The sequence below is a fragment of the Hypanus sabinus genome, chromosome 9 (genome assembly GCF_030144855.1).
Source record: "Hypanus sabinus isolate sHypSab1 chromosome 9, sHypSab1.hap1, whole genome shotgun sequence".
NCBI classification, from domain to species: domain Eukaryota; kingdom Metazoa; phylum Chordata; class Chondrichthyes; order Myliobatiformes; family Dasyatidae; genus Hypanus; species Hypanus sabinus.
In genome coordinates this window covers 148197866-148213869 of record NC_082714.1, presented here as the reverse complement: position 1 = coordinate 148213869, position 16004 = coordinate 148197866, and the positions used below count along the sequence as shown (strand labels likewise).

The 16004-nt window shown below is 43.2% G+C and overlaps 1 protein-coding gene across 2 annotated transcripts in view; it reads right to left on the bottom strand.

Moving 5' to 3' along the window:
* Positions 1 to 16004, bottom strand: part of lama5 (laminin, alpha 5) — a 333519-nt gene that overhangs the window by 79586 nt on the left and 237929 nt on the right. For both annotated transcript variants that reach the window (XM_059980763.1, XM_059980765.1), the window contains exons 35-40: positions 14417 to 14621; positions 7432 to 7576; positions 5262 to 5402; positions 3381 to 3542; positions 1972 to 2076; positions 1706 to 1789 (exon numbers count right to left, since the gene is read on the bottom strand). In XM_059980763.1, the coding sequence (XP_059836746.1) occupies positions 1706 to 1789; positions 1972 to 2076; positions 3381 to 3542; positions 5262 to 5402; positions 7432 to 7576; positions 14417 to 14621 (842 nt within the window). The remainder of the gene's footprint in view (positions 1 to 1705; positions 1790 to 1971; positions 2077 to 3380; positions 3543 to 5261; positions 5403 to 7431; positions 7577 to 14416; positions 14622 to 16004) is intronic.

Sequence of the window (16004 nt, the reverse complement as noted above, 5' to 3'; positions counted from 1 at the left end):
AGCTGTGGAAGTCTGTAGGTTTATAAAAGATATCGGTAGACAGGTTGAGAAAGGGGAGGGATGTTTCAGAAATGGACCAAGTGAATTTAAGGGCAGAATGGAAGTTGAAGGCAAAGTTGATGAAATTGATGAGATTGTTTATCAAAATGCATGGCTTAACCTGCCTTTCATTCTTGAAATACTGCTCCTCTCTTCCTTATAAACCACAGAACAAGCACTTGCACTCCACACATTTCTCTCCAATGCTAAACTGCTGAGCACAAGTGAAGGATTAGTGTTTGACACAACTCCACCCCACTCTAAATTACAGAGAGGGTCTAAAGCAGGGGTTCCCAAACTTTTTTACATTATGGACCCCAACCATTAACTGAGGAGTCCGTGTACCCCAGGTTGGGAACCCTGGGTCTAAAGCCACACTTTGTGAATAAACCCATTACAGTTTGTTTAAACACTCTCAAAGGAAGGGAGAAGTTCTTTGTTTTCAAAGGCACTGAATCCAAACTAGACTTCTAATGGTATTGAACAAACAAGTCTTCATTTCTGGTCTCATCATAGGAAGGATGTGAAAGCTTTAAAGAGAGGGTGCAGAGGAGACGTACCAGCGTGCTGCCTGGATTAGAGAGCATATCTTATGAGGATAGGTTGACTGTGCTAGGGCTTTCCTCTCTGGAGTGAAGGATGATGAAAGGTAACTTGATATGTGTACAAGATGATATGAGGCATAGATCAAATGGACAGCCAGAGACTTTTTCCCAGGGTGGAAATGGCTAATACACAGGGGCATAGTTTTAAGGTGATTGGAGGGAAGTTTGTGGGGAGGGGGGGTGGTTTCAGAGGCGGGTGCTTTTTTTTTACGCAGTAAGTGGTGAGTGTGTGAAATGCATTGCTGGGGGAGTGGTAGAGGCAGATAGGGATATTTATGAGACTCTTAGATGGGCACATGGATGATAGAAAAATGGACGGCTATGTGGGAGGGAAGGATTTAAAGACCTCGATAGACAGGATGAGGAGCGGATGTTTCCTATGGCAGAAGTGTGCAAGACCAGAGGACACAGCCTCAGAAAAGAGGGGCGTCCTTTAAGAATGATGAGGAAGAATTTCTTTAGCCAGAGAGTGGTGATTCTGTGGAATTCTTTGCTATGGGCATTTGTGGAAGTCAAGTATTTATGTATCTTTAAGGCAGAGTTTGATAGATTCTTGATTGGTCAGGGCACAAAGGGATATGGGGAGAAGGCAAGAGATTGAGGGTGAGAGGAAAAATGAATCAACCATAATGAAATGGCAGAACAGGCTCAATGGGCCAAATGGCCTAACTCTGCTCCTATATTTTATGGTCTTATGATTGGATTGATCTTGGAGTCAGTTAAAAGGTTGGCACAACACTGTGGATTGTGCTGTAATGTTCTATGTTTCATAAGTCTATCACAGCAGGTTGTACTTGCTTTCAATGACTGCATTCCATCGATACACAGAGCTCAAATGCAACCAACCAGCATAAACAGCCAAAGACTAATCTCTCTGCCTTTCTTTTCTGTTTAAACTTCAAGCCTGAAATGAATGGTCATTGCAACAGTCCTGTCTGTTTCTTTGGGCGACGTGAACTTGCTTGGTACTTGAAACACACAGAACCAATCAACACTCAGCATTGTTGCAAATGCAGTCTTGCAAGTTGTTGATGCAAATAATAAATTAATCGATTGCAAACCTCCACCAGCTGAAGCTGGTTCTCATGCAGCTGTCCAGGTGCAGGATACTCCTTGGCTACATACATTATGGTCATTTGGTTTCCCTGAGGAATAAGGAGGAAATGGACAAATATGAAGAAAAATCCCCAACTAGAAAGATCAGTTAACCATGTCTGAATGATACGTAATTCAGAATTAAAAAATGTAGAGCATTCCAAAAACTGTACATTCCAGACTCAGTTGCTTACAGAGAAGTCCACGAGCTGAACTTTTACACAAATCTCACCTTCAGAATGACATCAGGGCGAACTTCGACTGGTAGTGAGATGATGTCACCGCGCAGAACTTCAGAGCGAAGCTGATACTTCAAGAGCCCTCCATACGAGGAAACCTTCAAAGGAGGAAAGGCTTTTGTTACACCTGACCGGAGGTCTAAGGCACAAGATGAAGAACGGAAATAGTAAAGACTTGAAAAGGTTTGCACAGCGCCAAGTTATTTTGTGGATAGGGAGGTACAACAGTCCCAAGAATTCATACAGAAAATTATTGTTTACTCTGACACCCAAGTTGTTTCGAATGTCTTATCTTATGATAAGATGAAATCCGTCCTCAAAATCTTGCACTTTATTGTTTACCATCGCTGCTCATTTTTTCCAATAGCTTTTACACTTTATTCTGCATTGTTTCACCTTATTCAGGGGTTCCCAACCTGGGGTCCACAGACTCCTCGGTTAATGGTAAGGATCCATGGCACTCAAAAGGTTAGGTAGCCCTTCCAGCTCAATGCATCATGTAATGATTTGATCAGTATAAACAGAAGGCAAGACTAGCTTTCCACTATATTTTGGAATATATGACAATAATAAACCAATACTAATACCATCTTGGATCTCTGCACCCACCATCTGGACATTTACCATATAACCATATAACAATCACAGCACGGAAACAGGCCATCTTGGCCCTCCTAGTCCATGCCGAACCCTTAATCTCACCTAGTCCCACCTACCCGCACTCAGCCCATAACCCTCCACTCCTTTCCTGTCCATATACCTATCCAATTTTACCTTAAATGACACAACTGAACTGGCCTCTACTACTTCTACAGGAAGCTCATTCCACACAGCTATCACTCTTTGAGTAAAGAAATACCCCCTCGTGTTTCCCTTAAACTTCTGCCCCCTAACTCTCAAATCATGTCCTCTAGTTTGAATCTCCCCCACTCTCAATGGAAACAGCCTGTTCACGTCAACTCTATCTATCCCTCTCAAAATTTTAAATACCTCGATCAAATCCCCCCTCAACCTTCTACGCTCCAATGAATAGAGACCTAACTTGTTCAACCTTTCTCTGTAACTTAATTGCTGAAACCCAGGTAACATCCTAGTAAATCGTCTCTGCACTCTCTCTAATTTATTGATATCTTTCCTATAATTCGGTGACCAGAACTGCACACAATATTCCAAATTTGGCCTTACCAATGCCTTGTACAACTTGAGTATAAATGCTGACCTCCTAGTGACACCCACATGCTAAAAATGAGTATGAAGAGAAGCAGCTCCTCAGTATAGTTGAGCTAATGCTACATTACATTTGAAATGCAAAACTTAGTATGTTACCATATCGATAGTTGGTTAGTCAAATCACCCTAGAAACACCTGGTGATATGTGATTGATCAAAGGTGATAAGCGTACCTGGTCTCCAAGATAGGACGCTGGTGCCTGCCAATACAGGTCCTGGTAAATATCGGCCAGATCACGAAGGTTCACTTCAACTTCCCTCTTTTCAGAGTTGTGGGACACTTGCAATTCTGGGCGATCCCCACTCATCAGCTTCCATCCCTCCATATCCACTAACTGAAATCAAAAAGCAGGACATGGTGAGAGGTATCCCCAAGTTGAAATGGTTTAATTTTGCAAAGAACACTTGCATTCTGCCATTGAGATGGCTCCGAATCACCCCTTTTGTGAAGGTGCTCAATAGCTATCAACCATCAAAAACAGTCAGTGTCATAGAGTTATATATGGAAACAGGCCATTCTGCCCACCTTATCTATGCCAGCCTTCCACATCCAGGTGACTCAATGGGATTGGAGTATTATATTGAAAAGGATAGAGAATAGAGACTAACCAATGAAATCTAAGATTTGGGGTAAATGCAGATTGGCAATCAATAACTAGTATGCCAAACTTCATTTAGGTCTGGGCTAGTCCATCCCTGGAATTTATAAAGCTCATCTGAATGCAGCAATTCACAATTAGGGTGTCCTGTGAAAACTGTTCACATTGTTCCTTCATTGACTCATTTTTTAACATAGCTCCTTCAAGCGTTTCCTCACTGAATGGTAGTAGAGTCAATTAGCAGAGGTCACAGATTTAAGATTAAGGTCAGCATATGAAGAAAGGTCGCATAAATAAATGCTGGATTTCAAAAAAATCTCTCTGCAGGTGTTGTGATGTAAACTTGGGGATTTGATGAGGAAAACGTGTGGTCATCCATTTAGAATATCAAACAGGAAAGCGGATTTTATTTTACAACGGTGAATTAAGTTGTTTGCTGATGGCATTGGACTAAATGGGAATGTGATTACAGAGGAGGATGTGGAAAAGCTGTGTGGTCAGGATTGTGGCAGAGAGAAAATACTGTGGAGGTTACACATTTTACTGCACAGAATGAGAAAGTGAAGTATTTGTTAACTGGTGGGAAATTGAGTCGTGCTGATGTTCAAAAGGACTTAGGTATGGTTGCACGAAATTCACTGAAGGCCAACAAGCAAACATTGCAAACGTTTCGGGGGGAAATGATACATTAGCCTTTACGATGAATAGAGCTGAACAGAAAAGAACGCATTTCATAGACCTTGGTGGGATGCCTCCTAGAGTTTAGTACATAGTTTTCATCTTCTTACTGGAGAATGGATGTATCTGCTATAGAAGAGAGGAGTGAAGATTGACTAGACTAGTTCCAGGAGTGTCAGATGAATAGATCAGGTTGATATACCTAATACTTAGGAAAATGACAGGAGATCTCATTGAAAATCACATGGAACGAAATAGAAAGGGGCACATGGAATGTCCATTATCCAAAAATTCTATGTTCATACAGTTGGGTTGTTAGCTTGTGCCTGCCACTGGAGAAGACCAGGGATGAACAGGTCAGTGTGGGAATGAGGAGCGAAGTTGAAATGAATGGCCAATAATGGGGCAGAGAGTAGAAATGTTATCAAGACAAGAGGTCTGGAGGATAGCCACTGCCGAGACTAAAATGTTCTGATTCAGAAAAAAAAAACCTGGCAGGTCAGTTAAGACTTGAAATGGAAAACTAAGGGACATACTGTCTGAATGGAGATATCCAAAGCTGAACTTCACACAAGTTTGGATGAGAAATACTAAATCCAAAAAGGAATTCTCACATTGTTCCTGGATCTTTGCCCAAAGTCTGTTGTTATTTGTCGTGTTTCAATATGGTGCAGCAGTGCCAACTGGCCTAAGCCCTAAGAAATGACTTTGGTCAAACTGTGCGGTTGGGAATAGACGGAGGAGAATTTGACATCTCAGGGAAGATAGAAAACTTACTGCAGTCCTTCGCTTGTCAGCAATCTGGCAGCGATCTGTAGCCCCGAAGCAGAAGCAGCTGGTGCAGCCTTTGGGATTGGTTGGATCCAAGTAAAAGGTTCCCAGGCGGCAGGTGTCACATCGACGACCTTCCACATTTTCCTAAAGAGACAAATCCGAGGAAGAAACAGAGATTATCTACCTTGTCCTGACGGGCACAACCATTAACATGGATCTAGGCAACAGCAGTCTCCTGAACTTAAAGAGATTACTTCCAAAGGGTTTGAGGAGAATCTGCCAGAGACTCCCCCCTTGTCATGGGACCTGGGGAACTCTATTCTGATTTTGAACATCTCCAAGAAGAACTTGAGTGGTGAGGGCTCTGCATTACTGCAGAGCCAAACAGTCATCTGAAGGGAGTTCAGATGGAACGATGGGCCTTTGCTTATCCAACAGGGTAACAATTACCGTGCTGGGTGCCACAGTAGTGTAGCAGTTTGCACAATGCTGCTGCAGCTCAGGGAGTTGGCATTCAGAGTTCAATTCCAGTGTCATCTGTAGGAATCTGTATGTTCTCCCTGTGGAACACGAGTTTTCTCCGGGGCCACCGGATTTCTCCCACAGTCCAAAGATGTATGGTTAGTAGGTTAACTGGTCATTATAAATTGTCCCGTGATTAGACCAGGGTTAAATCAGGGGTGGCTGGGTAGTGTGGCTCGAAGGACCGTTTCAGTGGCTGCATCTCTAGATAAGTAAATGAAATTCTGCATTACTGACTCTACTGTTCATTACGTGTGCCTGACAGAAAGCTTAACATTGCCTCCACATCCAATTGAATGAACTTATTGATCAAGCTAAGCTGAAGGGCAAGAATTGCTTAGTAAAACAGTTCTATACAGTACAAGTTTCATTTTTGCCTGAAAGGTGAGCTGCTATGAAGAAAATGATCTGGTGAATTCACGCTGGGTTAAAAAGTGCACACTGAAGCAGAAAAGGTTAATGATGCATCACTGAAGATGGGTTGTCGTCTTCTCATTAACAAAGAGGACATCAGTTGTGTATACAAGCTGGTTATATTAACATGCAGACCACGTGAAGCAAATCAGGATGGAGAGGCTGGCGAGTTTCATTCAGAGCTGACAGGTCGTTCACGTATATTTTTGACTTTAACCTTCTGCACTGCAAATTGAACACGACGATCTCTGGGGCCTCTATCTGCCCTTTTCGTGGCGCTACTCTCAGAAAGTAGGTACAGAGCTTGATGTCACACATCACCTGGCTCAGGAACAGCTACTATCCTACAACTGTCAGGTTCTTGAAGAAACCTGTACAACCCTAACCTGACCTCAGCAACAGAACACCACACACTGCCTCTCACACTACAAAGGCCTTGTCCCTGATTGTGCCCTCATTTTGTTTTACATTAAGCTCTTGATTTTTAACACAGTCTTTATTCTTCTCTTCCCTCTTCACTATCTTATATGATTTATATATAGTTTATATTCTGGGTGTCGTCTGTAATGTTATGGCAAGTTCTTCACTGTACCTGTAACTGACTGTACAATAGCAATAAAAATTACTAGACTTGATAGTGTTTCCTCTCAAAACTTTGTACTGAAAGAACAAGACTGTAAAATCTGCACTGTATTTTTTAAATTTTTATTTATTTATTTATTGAATACAGTGTAGAATAGACCCGTCTGCACCTTCGAGACACGCCACCTAGCAATCCGCCAATTTAATCTGAGCCTAATCACGGGACAATTTACAATAATCAATGAACCTACCAACCGGTACGTCTTCAGACTGTGGGAGGAACCTGGAGCAGCCAGAGGAAACCCACGCGGTCACAGGGGTAATCCCTACAGGCGGCAGCGGGAATTGAACCCGGGTCACCTGTACTGTAAAGAGTTGTGAATGCTATAAAGAAAATACACAAACTTAATACGAGCCCCATTGAATGGCCCGCTGATGAATTCTATAGTAATAATGGCAGGGTAATTTTAGTTCATTCTATCTCTGATGTCTTTCCAAACAACTTCTGAGTGTGCCTTATCGGTTCAATAAATTATTCAATACTTTCATGAACAAAGTTTAAATATGGGTAAAAGTACATTGTTACTGAACGTGATATTTTCAGATGGAAACCTATCAACTGATGTTTATTGTTTAAGTGGAGCAGCTCTGCTACCTTGCAATGGCATTGGCCGGTGAGTGAGTCACAGACGCTGGCCTCTGTTCCGCCTCCGTTACAGTCACACGGCATGCAGTCAGGGTAGTGGAAGTATCCAGGAGCACAGCGATCACATCGACGTCCAGCTACGTTAGGCTTGCACCTGAAGAAGAAATCGAGCTAGGAATTAACAGGCATTAAGCAAAGGGCATTCACGGATTGGGCAGGGCGAAATGTCCGATGGGTCAGGAGGGTGGGCAGTTTGTGAGATGGTGCAATTCTTCTGCTACCCACGCTGGTCCTTTCCATGAACAGCATCCAGTTTGGATCTCTGGCGCTGAGAAGCAGTGGCATTAACTGCTGTACTACCAAGCTGTCTATTACCCTTATTACCTTTCAACCATCAGGCTCCTGAACCAGCATGGATAACTTAGTCATGGAAAGGTACAGCAGAAAAACAGGCCCTTTGGCCCATCTACTCCATGCCAAAACTATGTTAGCTGCCTACTCCCATTGATCTGTACTGGGACCATAGCCCTCTATATCCTTACCATCCATGTACCTATCTGAACTTCGCTTAAGTGTTAAAATCAAGCTCACATGCACCACTTGCCTTGGCAGCTCGTTCCGCACTTTCGTGACCTTCTGAGTGAAGAACTTTGCCCTTATGTTCCCTTAAACCTTTCACCCTTAACCCATTACCTCTGGTCACGCGCAACCTCAGCGGAAGAAGCCTGTTTGGATTTACCCTAATTATACCCCTCATAATTTTGTATAACTCTATCAAATCTCCTCTAAATCTTCTACAGTCTAAGGATTAAAGTCCTAACCTATTCATGCTTTCCTTATAACTCAGGACCTTCAGACTTGGCAACATCCTGGTAAATTTTATGTGACTTCACTCACCTGAACACTGAACTGATTCCACAACCTATGGACTCACTTTCAAGGTCTCTACAACTCATGTTCTCAGTATTATTTATTTATTCATTTATTTGTTTGTTTGCATTTGTGCATTTGCACAGCTTGTCTTCTTTTACACATTGATTGTCAATCTTTGTGCATTGTTTTTCATTAATTCTGTTTATTTCTTTGTTCTGCTGTGAATGCCTGCAAGAAAATGAATCTCCAGGCAGTATACAGTGACATGTATTTACAAGTGCAAAATTCAAAGTTCAAAGTAAAGTTTATTATCAGAGTACATACATGTCACCACATACAATTCGGAGATTCTTTTTCCACAGGCCAAACTTAACAAATCAATAAATTAGTAACTGTAAGCATCAGGAACTGTTAACAGTAAACAATCGGCACAAATGTAGATTATAAATAAATGGCAATAAATAAGAAGCATGAAAGAACAATGTAACAGAGTCCTTAAAAAAGTGTAGCTATCCCCTTTTGATCAAGAGCCTGATGATTGAGGGGTAGTAACTGTTCTTGAACCTGGTGGTGAGAGTCCTCAGGCCCTTGCACCCTCTACTTGATGGCAGCTGTGAAAAAAGAGCATGGCCTGGGTGGTGAGGATTTTTTATGATTAATGCTGCTCTTCTATTACAATGTTTCATATGCTCAATGGTTGGGAGAGTTTTTCCTGTGATGTACTCGGCTGAATCCATTACCTTTCGTAGGGTTTTCTGCTCAAAGGCATTGGTGTTCCCAAACCAGGCCGAAATGCAGCCTGTCAGTACACTTTCTACCATGCATCTACAGAAGTTGGCTAAGGCTTTTGATGACATGCTGAACTGCTGCAAACTCCTGAGAAAGCAGAGCTGCTGTTGTGCTTTCTTCACAATAATATTTATATGCTGGGTCCAGGACAGGTCCTCTGAGATAGTGACACCCAGGAATTTAAAGTTACTGACCCTCTCCACCTCTGATTCTCCGATACTTTGATAAGACGTTTGTTTTGAACTTTGAGAAGTACATCGGGGGGGGGGGGGGGCACACTGAAGAACAAGGATCAGTGCTGAAAAGTGGACTGTGAGCTTGTGCAAGGTATGACGCCTTGAATTTTATGTCAACTGACCACCATGACGTCGTGGCATCAGCGCTGGGCTTTGGGGCGAGTGGTCCCGAGTTCGAATCTGGCTGGCTCCCTTGCACGCTCTCCATTGTGCCTGGGTTGAGTGTCGAGCTAGCAACCTGACCTCATAAAAAAAAAACCTGGAGAGGGATCGGCTCCGCCAGGATTCAGATGCCCAAGGTACGCGGTGCGATGAGGAATCACCAGAAAGATCGGTGCAAAAAGCTTGTCATGACGGTGCCCCGACGACTCCACCAGGGGTTAAAGGAACAGACACACACACACACACACACACACCATAAATGATAGGTTTCCAAGCAACGTTTGAACTGATAATTTATCAACATTATATTAGACTCAACATGGTGTGCCAGTTGCACAATCACATCTGGTATGCAAGTTTCACATCATTCAGCCTTGATTCCCACATTTGATAAGATCTTTGTCAAAGAATAAAAAAGAAATTCTTTGTATGCAAGATGTGAAAATGTGATGTGAGTGAGAATATGCCCCTGACTGAGTTAAACTATCTTCTTCATTTGAAAGATCACTTCCTTGAAATGTATCTCTATGAACACAGCCCTGGATAAATAATGGGCACTTCTATCCCCTTTCATGGATTGAAATCAACAGAAGCAAATCTCCAATTTCAGATGAAGATGCTTTCACAGTGTTGCTAAATACCAGTTGACTGTTCCTGCAGGCAAGTTACTCCATCTTACAAAACTGGCACAAATTAGATTCCTTTGTTTTAGAAGCAGTTGCTATTAGGAATCCATATTTTATCTGTCGCATTATCCCTGTATTCAATTCTCGATTTGGATAAACAGCAAGCTCCTTTGTCACACCAGCATCAGTTTTACAGCCAATGTGAATCTGTGCTTTGGTATTTGAATGTATACCCTCTCCTCCTGTTCCTACCATCAGGGAGGAGGTACAGGAATCTGAAGATCCTCACAATGATTCAGTATCGGCTTCTTCCCCTCTGCCAGTATATTTCTGAATGGTCAATGAACCCATGAACACGATCTTGTTTTTCCTTCATTTTTGCACTAGTTACTGATTTTGTAATCTATGGTAATTTTGTCTTTGCACTCTGCTGCTGCTGAGAAACAACACATTTTAATTCCATTGTATTGTTTTGTTCTACTGTGATTGCCTGCAAGAAAATTAATCAACGTATTATATATTGATATGCATTGATAAATATACCTTGAACCTACACAGTAGCACAGTGGTTAGCACAACTCTTTACAGTACCAGCAATCTGGGTTCAAGAGTTTGTACATTCTCCCTGTGACCACATGGCTTTCCTCTGGGTGATCCAGTTTTCTCCCGCATTCCAAAGACGTACTGATTGGTGGGCTAATTGGTCGGTGGGTTAATTGGTCGGTGGGTTAATTGGTCATTGTAGATTGACCTGTGATTCTGCTTGGGTTAAATCAGGGGTGGCTGGGCAGTGCAGCTCGAGGGCCAGAAGAGCCTATTCTGCATTGTATCTCAATAAATAATTAATTCCGATGGAAGACCCCTGGGTTTGAATGGTCTCTTTCTCTTTCTCCATGCTGTTGGAGAATGGTACCGAAGTTCTGGGTCTGCAGTTTGTGGATAGGACCTTGGTCGACTGGACTCTTTCGATTTTGTCTTTTCATGTTCTGTATTTTTGCTCATTCTTTCTTGTTGCTGTTTAAATGATTAGTTTTTCTTGCGATTGGGGGTTGATGCTCTTGTTGCAGTTTGCATGATTTGTTTTTTTTTGTGCATGGGAGGTTGATATTCTTGTTGCCATTTGTGCAATTTGCTCTTATTTTGTGCATGTGGGGAGGGGTGGCTGATGATTTTCTTTGAACGGGCTCCATGCTTTTCTTTGTTTCGTGGCTGTCTGTGGGAAGACGAATCTCAGGGTTGTATACTGCATACATACTTAGATAATCAATTTACTTCTGAACTTTCAAAATAAACAAACAATAAACCTGATTCTGATTATTATGGGTTGGGAACTGAGAACTTCAGTTACATACTCCCACCACAGATGGCACTGCATGACCCCAGGCTGGTATCTGTCAGCTCCTGACCTGATTGCACAAGGGAACTCCAATGCTCCTAGATGTGCAATGATCGTGCTTCCCATATTAGATAAAAATTTATGCCAGGGAATAAGAAGAAGGAAATACTTTACAGGCACGATGTGAAATGATGATGTGAACACAAATGCACCCCCAACTGATTTAAGCTGCTTCCTTCATTTGAAAGATCACTGCCTTGAAATTCTTCCCTATGAACGCAGACCTAGATAAATAATATGCAACAGTTCGATCTCCTTTGATAAACTGAAATCACTGGAAGCGAATTTCAGAAGTAATTCAGAACGTAAATTGCGTTTGCAACAGATGGTCTGCTGGAGGAACTCAGTGGGTTGAGCAGCATCTATGGGAGGAAAAGGTCATTGCTGTTTGGGTCAGAACGCCAGGATCAGTACAGAAAGAGGACAGTCCTAGTTGTGAATTGTGGGCAAGAAATGGCAGTGCAGGCTTGGGACACCAACAAGTTAAGGATTATGGAGAGGTGATGTCCTGATGTATGGAGATTTGTAGCAGTGATCATGGCATAGTGTTTATTAGTGGGGTCATGAACCACGGATTGGTATGAAAAGGCACCTGAGATATTGTGTTTAATGTTAGTCCCCTGAAGACAGGGAATATTCCTTTTAAGGTAAATGGAAAATCATTTAGGATTCTTACACAAAGTGTTAAGTTTCTGGAAAGTACTGGTGGGAGTTATGTTATATTTCAGAGGCTTAACTGGCACGTGGATGAAAAGAAAATGAAGGATAATGAACTCTGAAGGGCTAGATTGATTATGGAGTAGTTACTGGGTGTGTTGTACTGCTTTAAAAAAAAGACTAAAAAAAGCGTGGATGTAGGGTAAATCACATCTGTCAGACAACACAACATCAGGGCACTGCATATAGAAACTGTGACATTGTGCTGCAGTGGTGAGGTCCCATTGCAAGTACTGTGTACAATTTTGATCACCTTGTTTAGGAGCGAGTTAGCTAGGCTGAGAAGTGTGCAGAGGTTCATGTGGTTGTTGCCAGGACTACAGGGCCTGAGTTGTAGGGAGAGATTGGCCAGGCTAGATATTTATTCCTTTGGATGTATAGGGCGAGCTTATAGTTCAAAAGTAGAGTGAACAGATTTAGGATGAGAGGAGAAAGGTTTAAAAGGGACGTGAGGGAGAATGCTATCACCAGAGGAATGAGGTACAAGATGAAGAGGCAGGTACAACAGTATAATTTCAGAGGTACTTGGAATCGGTACATGGAAGGGAAAGGCTATGACAATTGTAGGCCAAATGCAGGAAACTGGGCCCATTTGGGTATCACTGGTTATGTGAACAACTGTCCACATAAACTGCTTAAGCCAAAGGGCTCCATTCTGGGCTTTATTGCTCTATGACTTCCTCCATTAAAAGGGGAGGTGAGGTGGGGGGGGGGACGACTGAGCTTTCCTCAGGCTGAGTGATCTCCTTAGCCTTATTTTCTCCTCTGTGCTCCAACCAGGTGACAATTTGTTCCCACGTCACCAAGATACCATGTCCCTTCCGTTGACAAGGCTACAGCTACGACTGGAAAATGGGATGCTTCTTCTCCTTTCTGATCCTGGCGAAGTTCTACAATTCCAGCCATGGTCCGCCGTTTGTTCCTCTGTAGGTGAATCATACTAATGATGCACAAAGTGATGGCTGCTCTACAAGTTCCTCCTGCTCCCCTGAGTGCAAAGGAATTTAACGGTGTGGGTCAAATAGGGTTATACATGTTTAGACTTTGTGAATTCCACCTCCTGATGTTATCTCCCTGAGAGAAAACAAAAGCATGGCACATAAAAGTCCTTTGTGCATAGCTACTGTTCCAAAACACCAGCAGATACTGAATGCCTCGTGTACCAAGTGGGACCAGCTCTTGAGGTGAGGGCAGCTTGCCAGTTCGTAGCGTTCAAGCCTCACGTAGTCATTGGGAATCCCCAGCAAAAACCACGGCAGATTTGCTGAATGAATCCAGGCCCTTGTTACTGGAATCAGCCTGATAAACATTTGCTGCCTTCTCTACGGGACCTATTTCCCAATGGCTGACAGCACCTTCAGAATGCTGCAAATAGATTGAATGTTCAAGGCCTGAAACTATTAAAAAAATCCTTTATTCCCGCAAAGAACAGTTCCACCTCAACCCCAGAGGTGTGTGTTATTTCATTTGCTACTTAACTGAGAGTGTGTAAAAAACAGTTAACATAAGCACATGCCATGCCCTTTGCATCTATTCCATGTGTATATTCATAACAAAACTTGTCCCTCCCATAGCCTGATTCCCTTTCACATAGCTTGCTGCTGAACACTACTGTAGCACGACACCCCGCCATTTGATAACATCTGGCTGACTGAGGTAGATTAGTCAGGCCTCAGACAAAACCACGGAGCTAATGAAGTTGCTAAGGAATTTGATGTAAAGTTGCTACATTGACATGAAGTGTTACTCGATATTGTATTGAAGGCACCAACCAGCAGCTCTGTGCAAGGCTCCAGAAAACACACTCTCCCCCTCTATTCCCCACTCTTTTACCTCTTCTCACCTGCCTATTACTTCCCCGGGTCCCCTCCTCCTTCCCTCTCTCCGATGGTCCACTCTCCTCTCCTTTCAGATTTCCCCTTCTGTAGCTCTTGACCTTTCCCACCAACCTGGCTTCACCTATCACCTTCCAACAAGCCTCCTTCCCCCCCCCAACCACCAGCTTTTTATTCTGGCACCCTCCCCCTTCCGTCTCAGTTTTGAAGCAGGGCCTCGGCCAGAAACGTTGACTATCTGTCCTTTCCTATAGATGCTGCCTGACCTGCTGGGTTCCTCCAGCAGTTTGTGGGTGTTACTTTGGATTAGCAGCATCTGCAGACGTTCTTGTGTTTATGATTTGCCACCAACCGGCTCACCTGCACTGCCCGCTCTCAGTGTTGCACCCTGGCCTGCCCGTGTCCTCGATCCCCGACTGAGAGCAGTTACACTCTTCGCAGCCAATCAGTGGGTGGCAACCAAACGTCTGTGGCTCACAGGTGATACATTCCGGGCGGACAGTCCGAGGGGGGCATATACAGTGACCTGTCACCTCTTCACATAAGCGCTGGCCACAGTCACACGCTGAGAAAGGAACAATAAAAATTAGCAGGCTGGTTTCAATTGTTAGGGTAGTTAGAGGCAGTGTTGGACATCCATTTTTATAACCCTCCATACCCCTCCCATCCATGTACTTATCCAAACTTCAATTAAGAGTTGAGGTTGAACCCACGTCCACCACTTCCGCTGGCAGTTCGTTTCACCCTCTGGGTGAAGAAGTTGTTTCCCAGGTTCCTCTTAAATATCTCACCTTTTACCCTTAACCTACGACCTCTAGCTCTGGTCTCACTCAACCTCAGTGGAAAAAAGCCTGCTTGCATTACACTTTCTGTACACCTCATAATATTGTATTCCACTATCAATCTCCCCTCATTCTCATATGGTCACCTCATTCTACCGTCAAAAACTGCAGGCCAATGCTGGAATTTTGCAATTAAAAACAGTGAATGCTAGAAATTCTCAGCAGGTCAGGTAACGTCTGTGGAAAGAGAAGCGGTCAGTTTCAAGGTGATGACTCTTTCCTCAGAGCAGCAAGCTGAAATGTTAACTGGTTCTCTCTCTACAAGGTACTTTCCTAGTCACAGAACACTACAGCACAGAAACAGGCCCTTTGGCCCATCCGCTCCATGCCAAGCCATTAATTTGCCCAGTCCCATTGACCTGCACCCAGACCATAGCCCTCCATACCCCTCACAACCATTTAAAATTTCTCAAATGTTGAAATTAAACACCCCCCCCATCCACCAATCATGCAGGCAGCTCATTCCACTCTCTGAGAGAAGCTCCCCATCGTGTTCCCCTTAAACAGTTCACTTTGCACCTTCATCCATTGTCATCCCAATCAACAACAGTGCAAAAAGCCTGCTTGCACTTACTCTATCTATACCCCTGATAATTTTGTACACCTCTATCAAATCTCCCCTCAGTTTTCCACATTCTAGGGAGTAACATCCTAACCTATTCAACCTTTCACTAGAACTCAGGTCTTCAAGTCCCCGCAACATCTTTTTAAATTTTCTCTGCATTCTTTCCATCGTATTTACTGTAGGTCGGTGATCAATCTGCACACAATACACCAAATTAGGCCTCAAGAATGAAATGTACAATTTCAACTTAACATCCCAACTCCTGTATTAAATATATTGACCTAAGAAAGGCCAAAAGCTTTCTTTATACCTCTATCTACCTGTGACGGAGTTGTAACTGAGCTGCTGAGTATGTTCAGCATCCCTTGTGGTCAGCAAGGAGGAGATAACTAACCACACATTAAGGATAAGAATCCCAGGCAACACTGGAATTGACGGTATTGTGGCCCAGTGAAGAAGGCTGTCCGAGGTTACAATAGGATAAAGGATCAACTGGGAAAGCGGGCTGGTGGAATTTAACTCAGTTAAGCGCAGAACGATG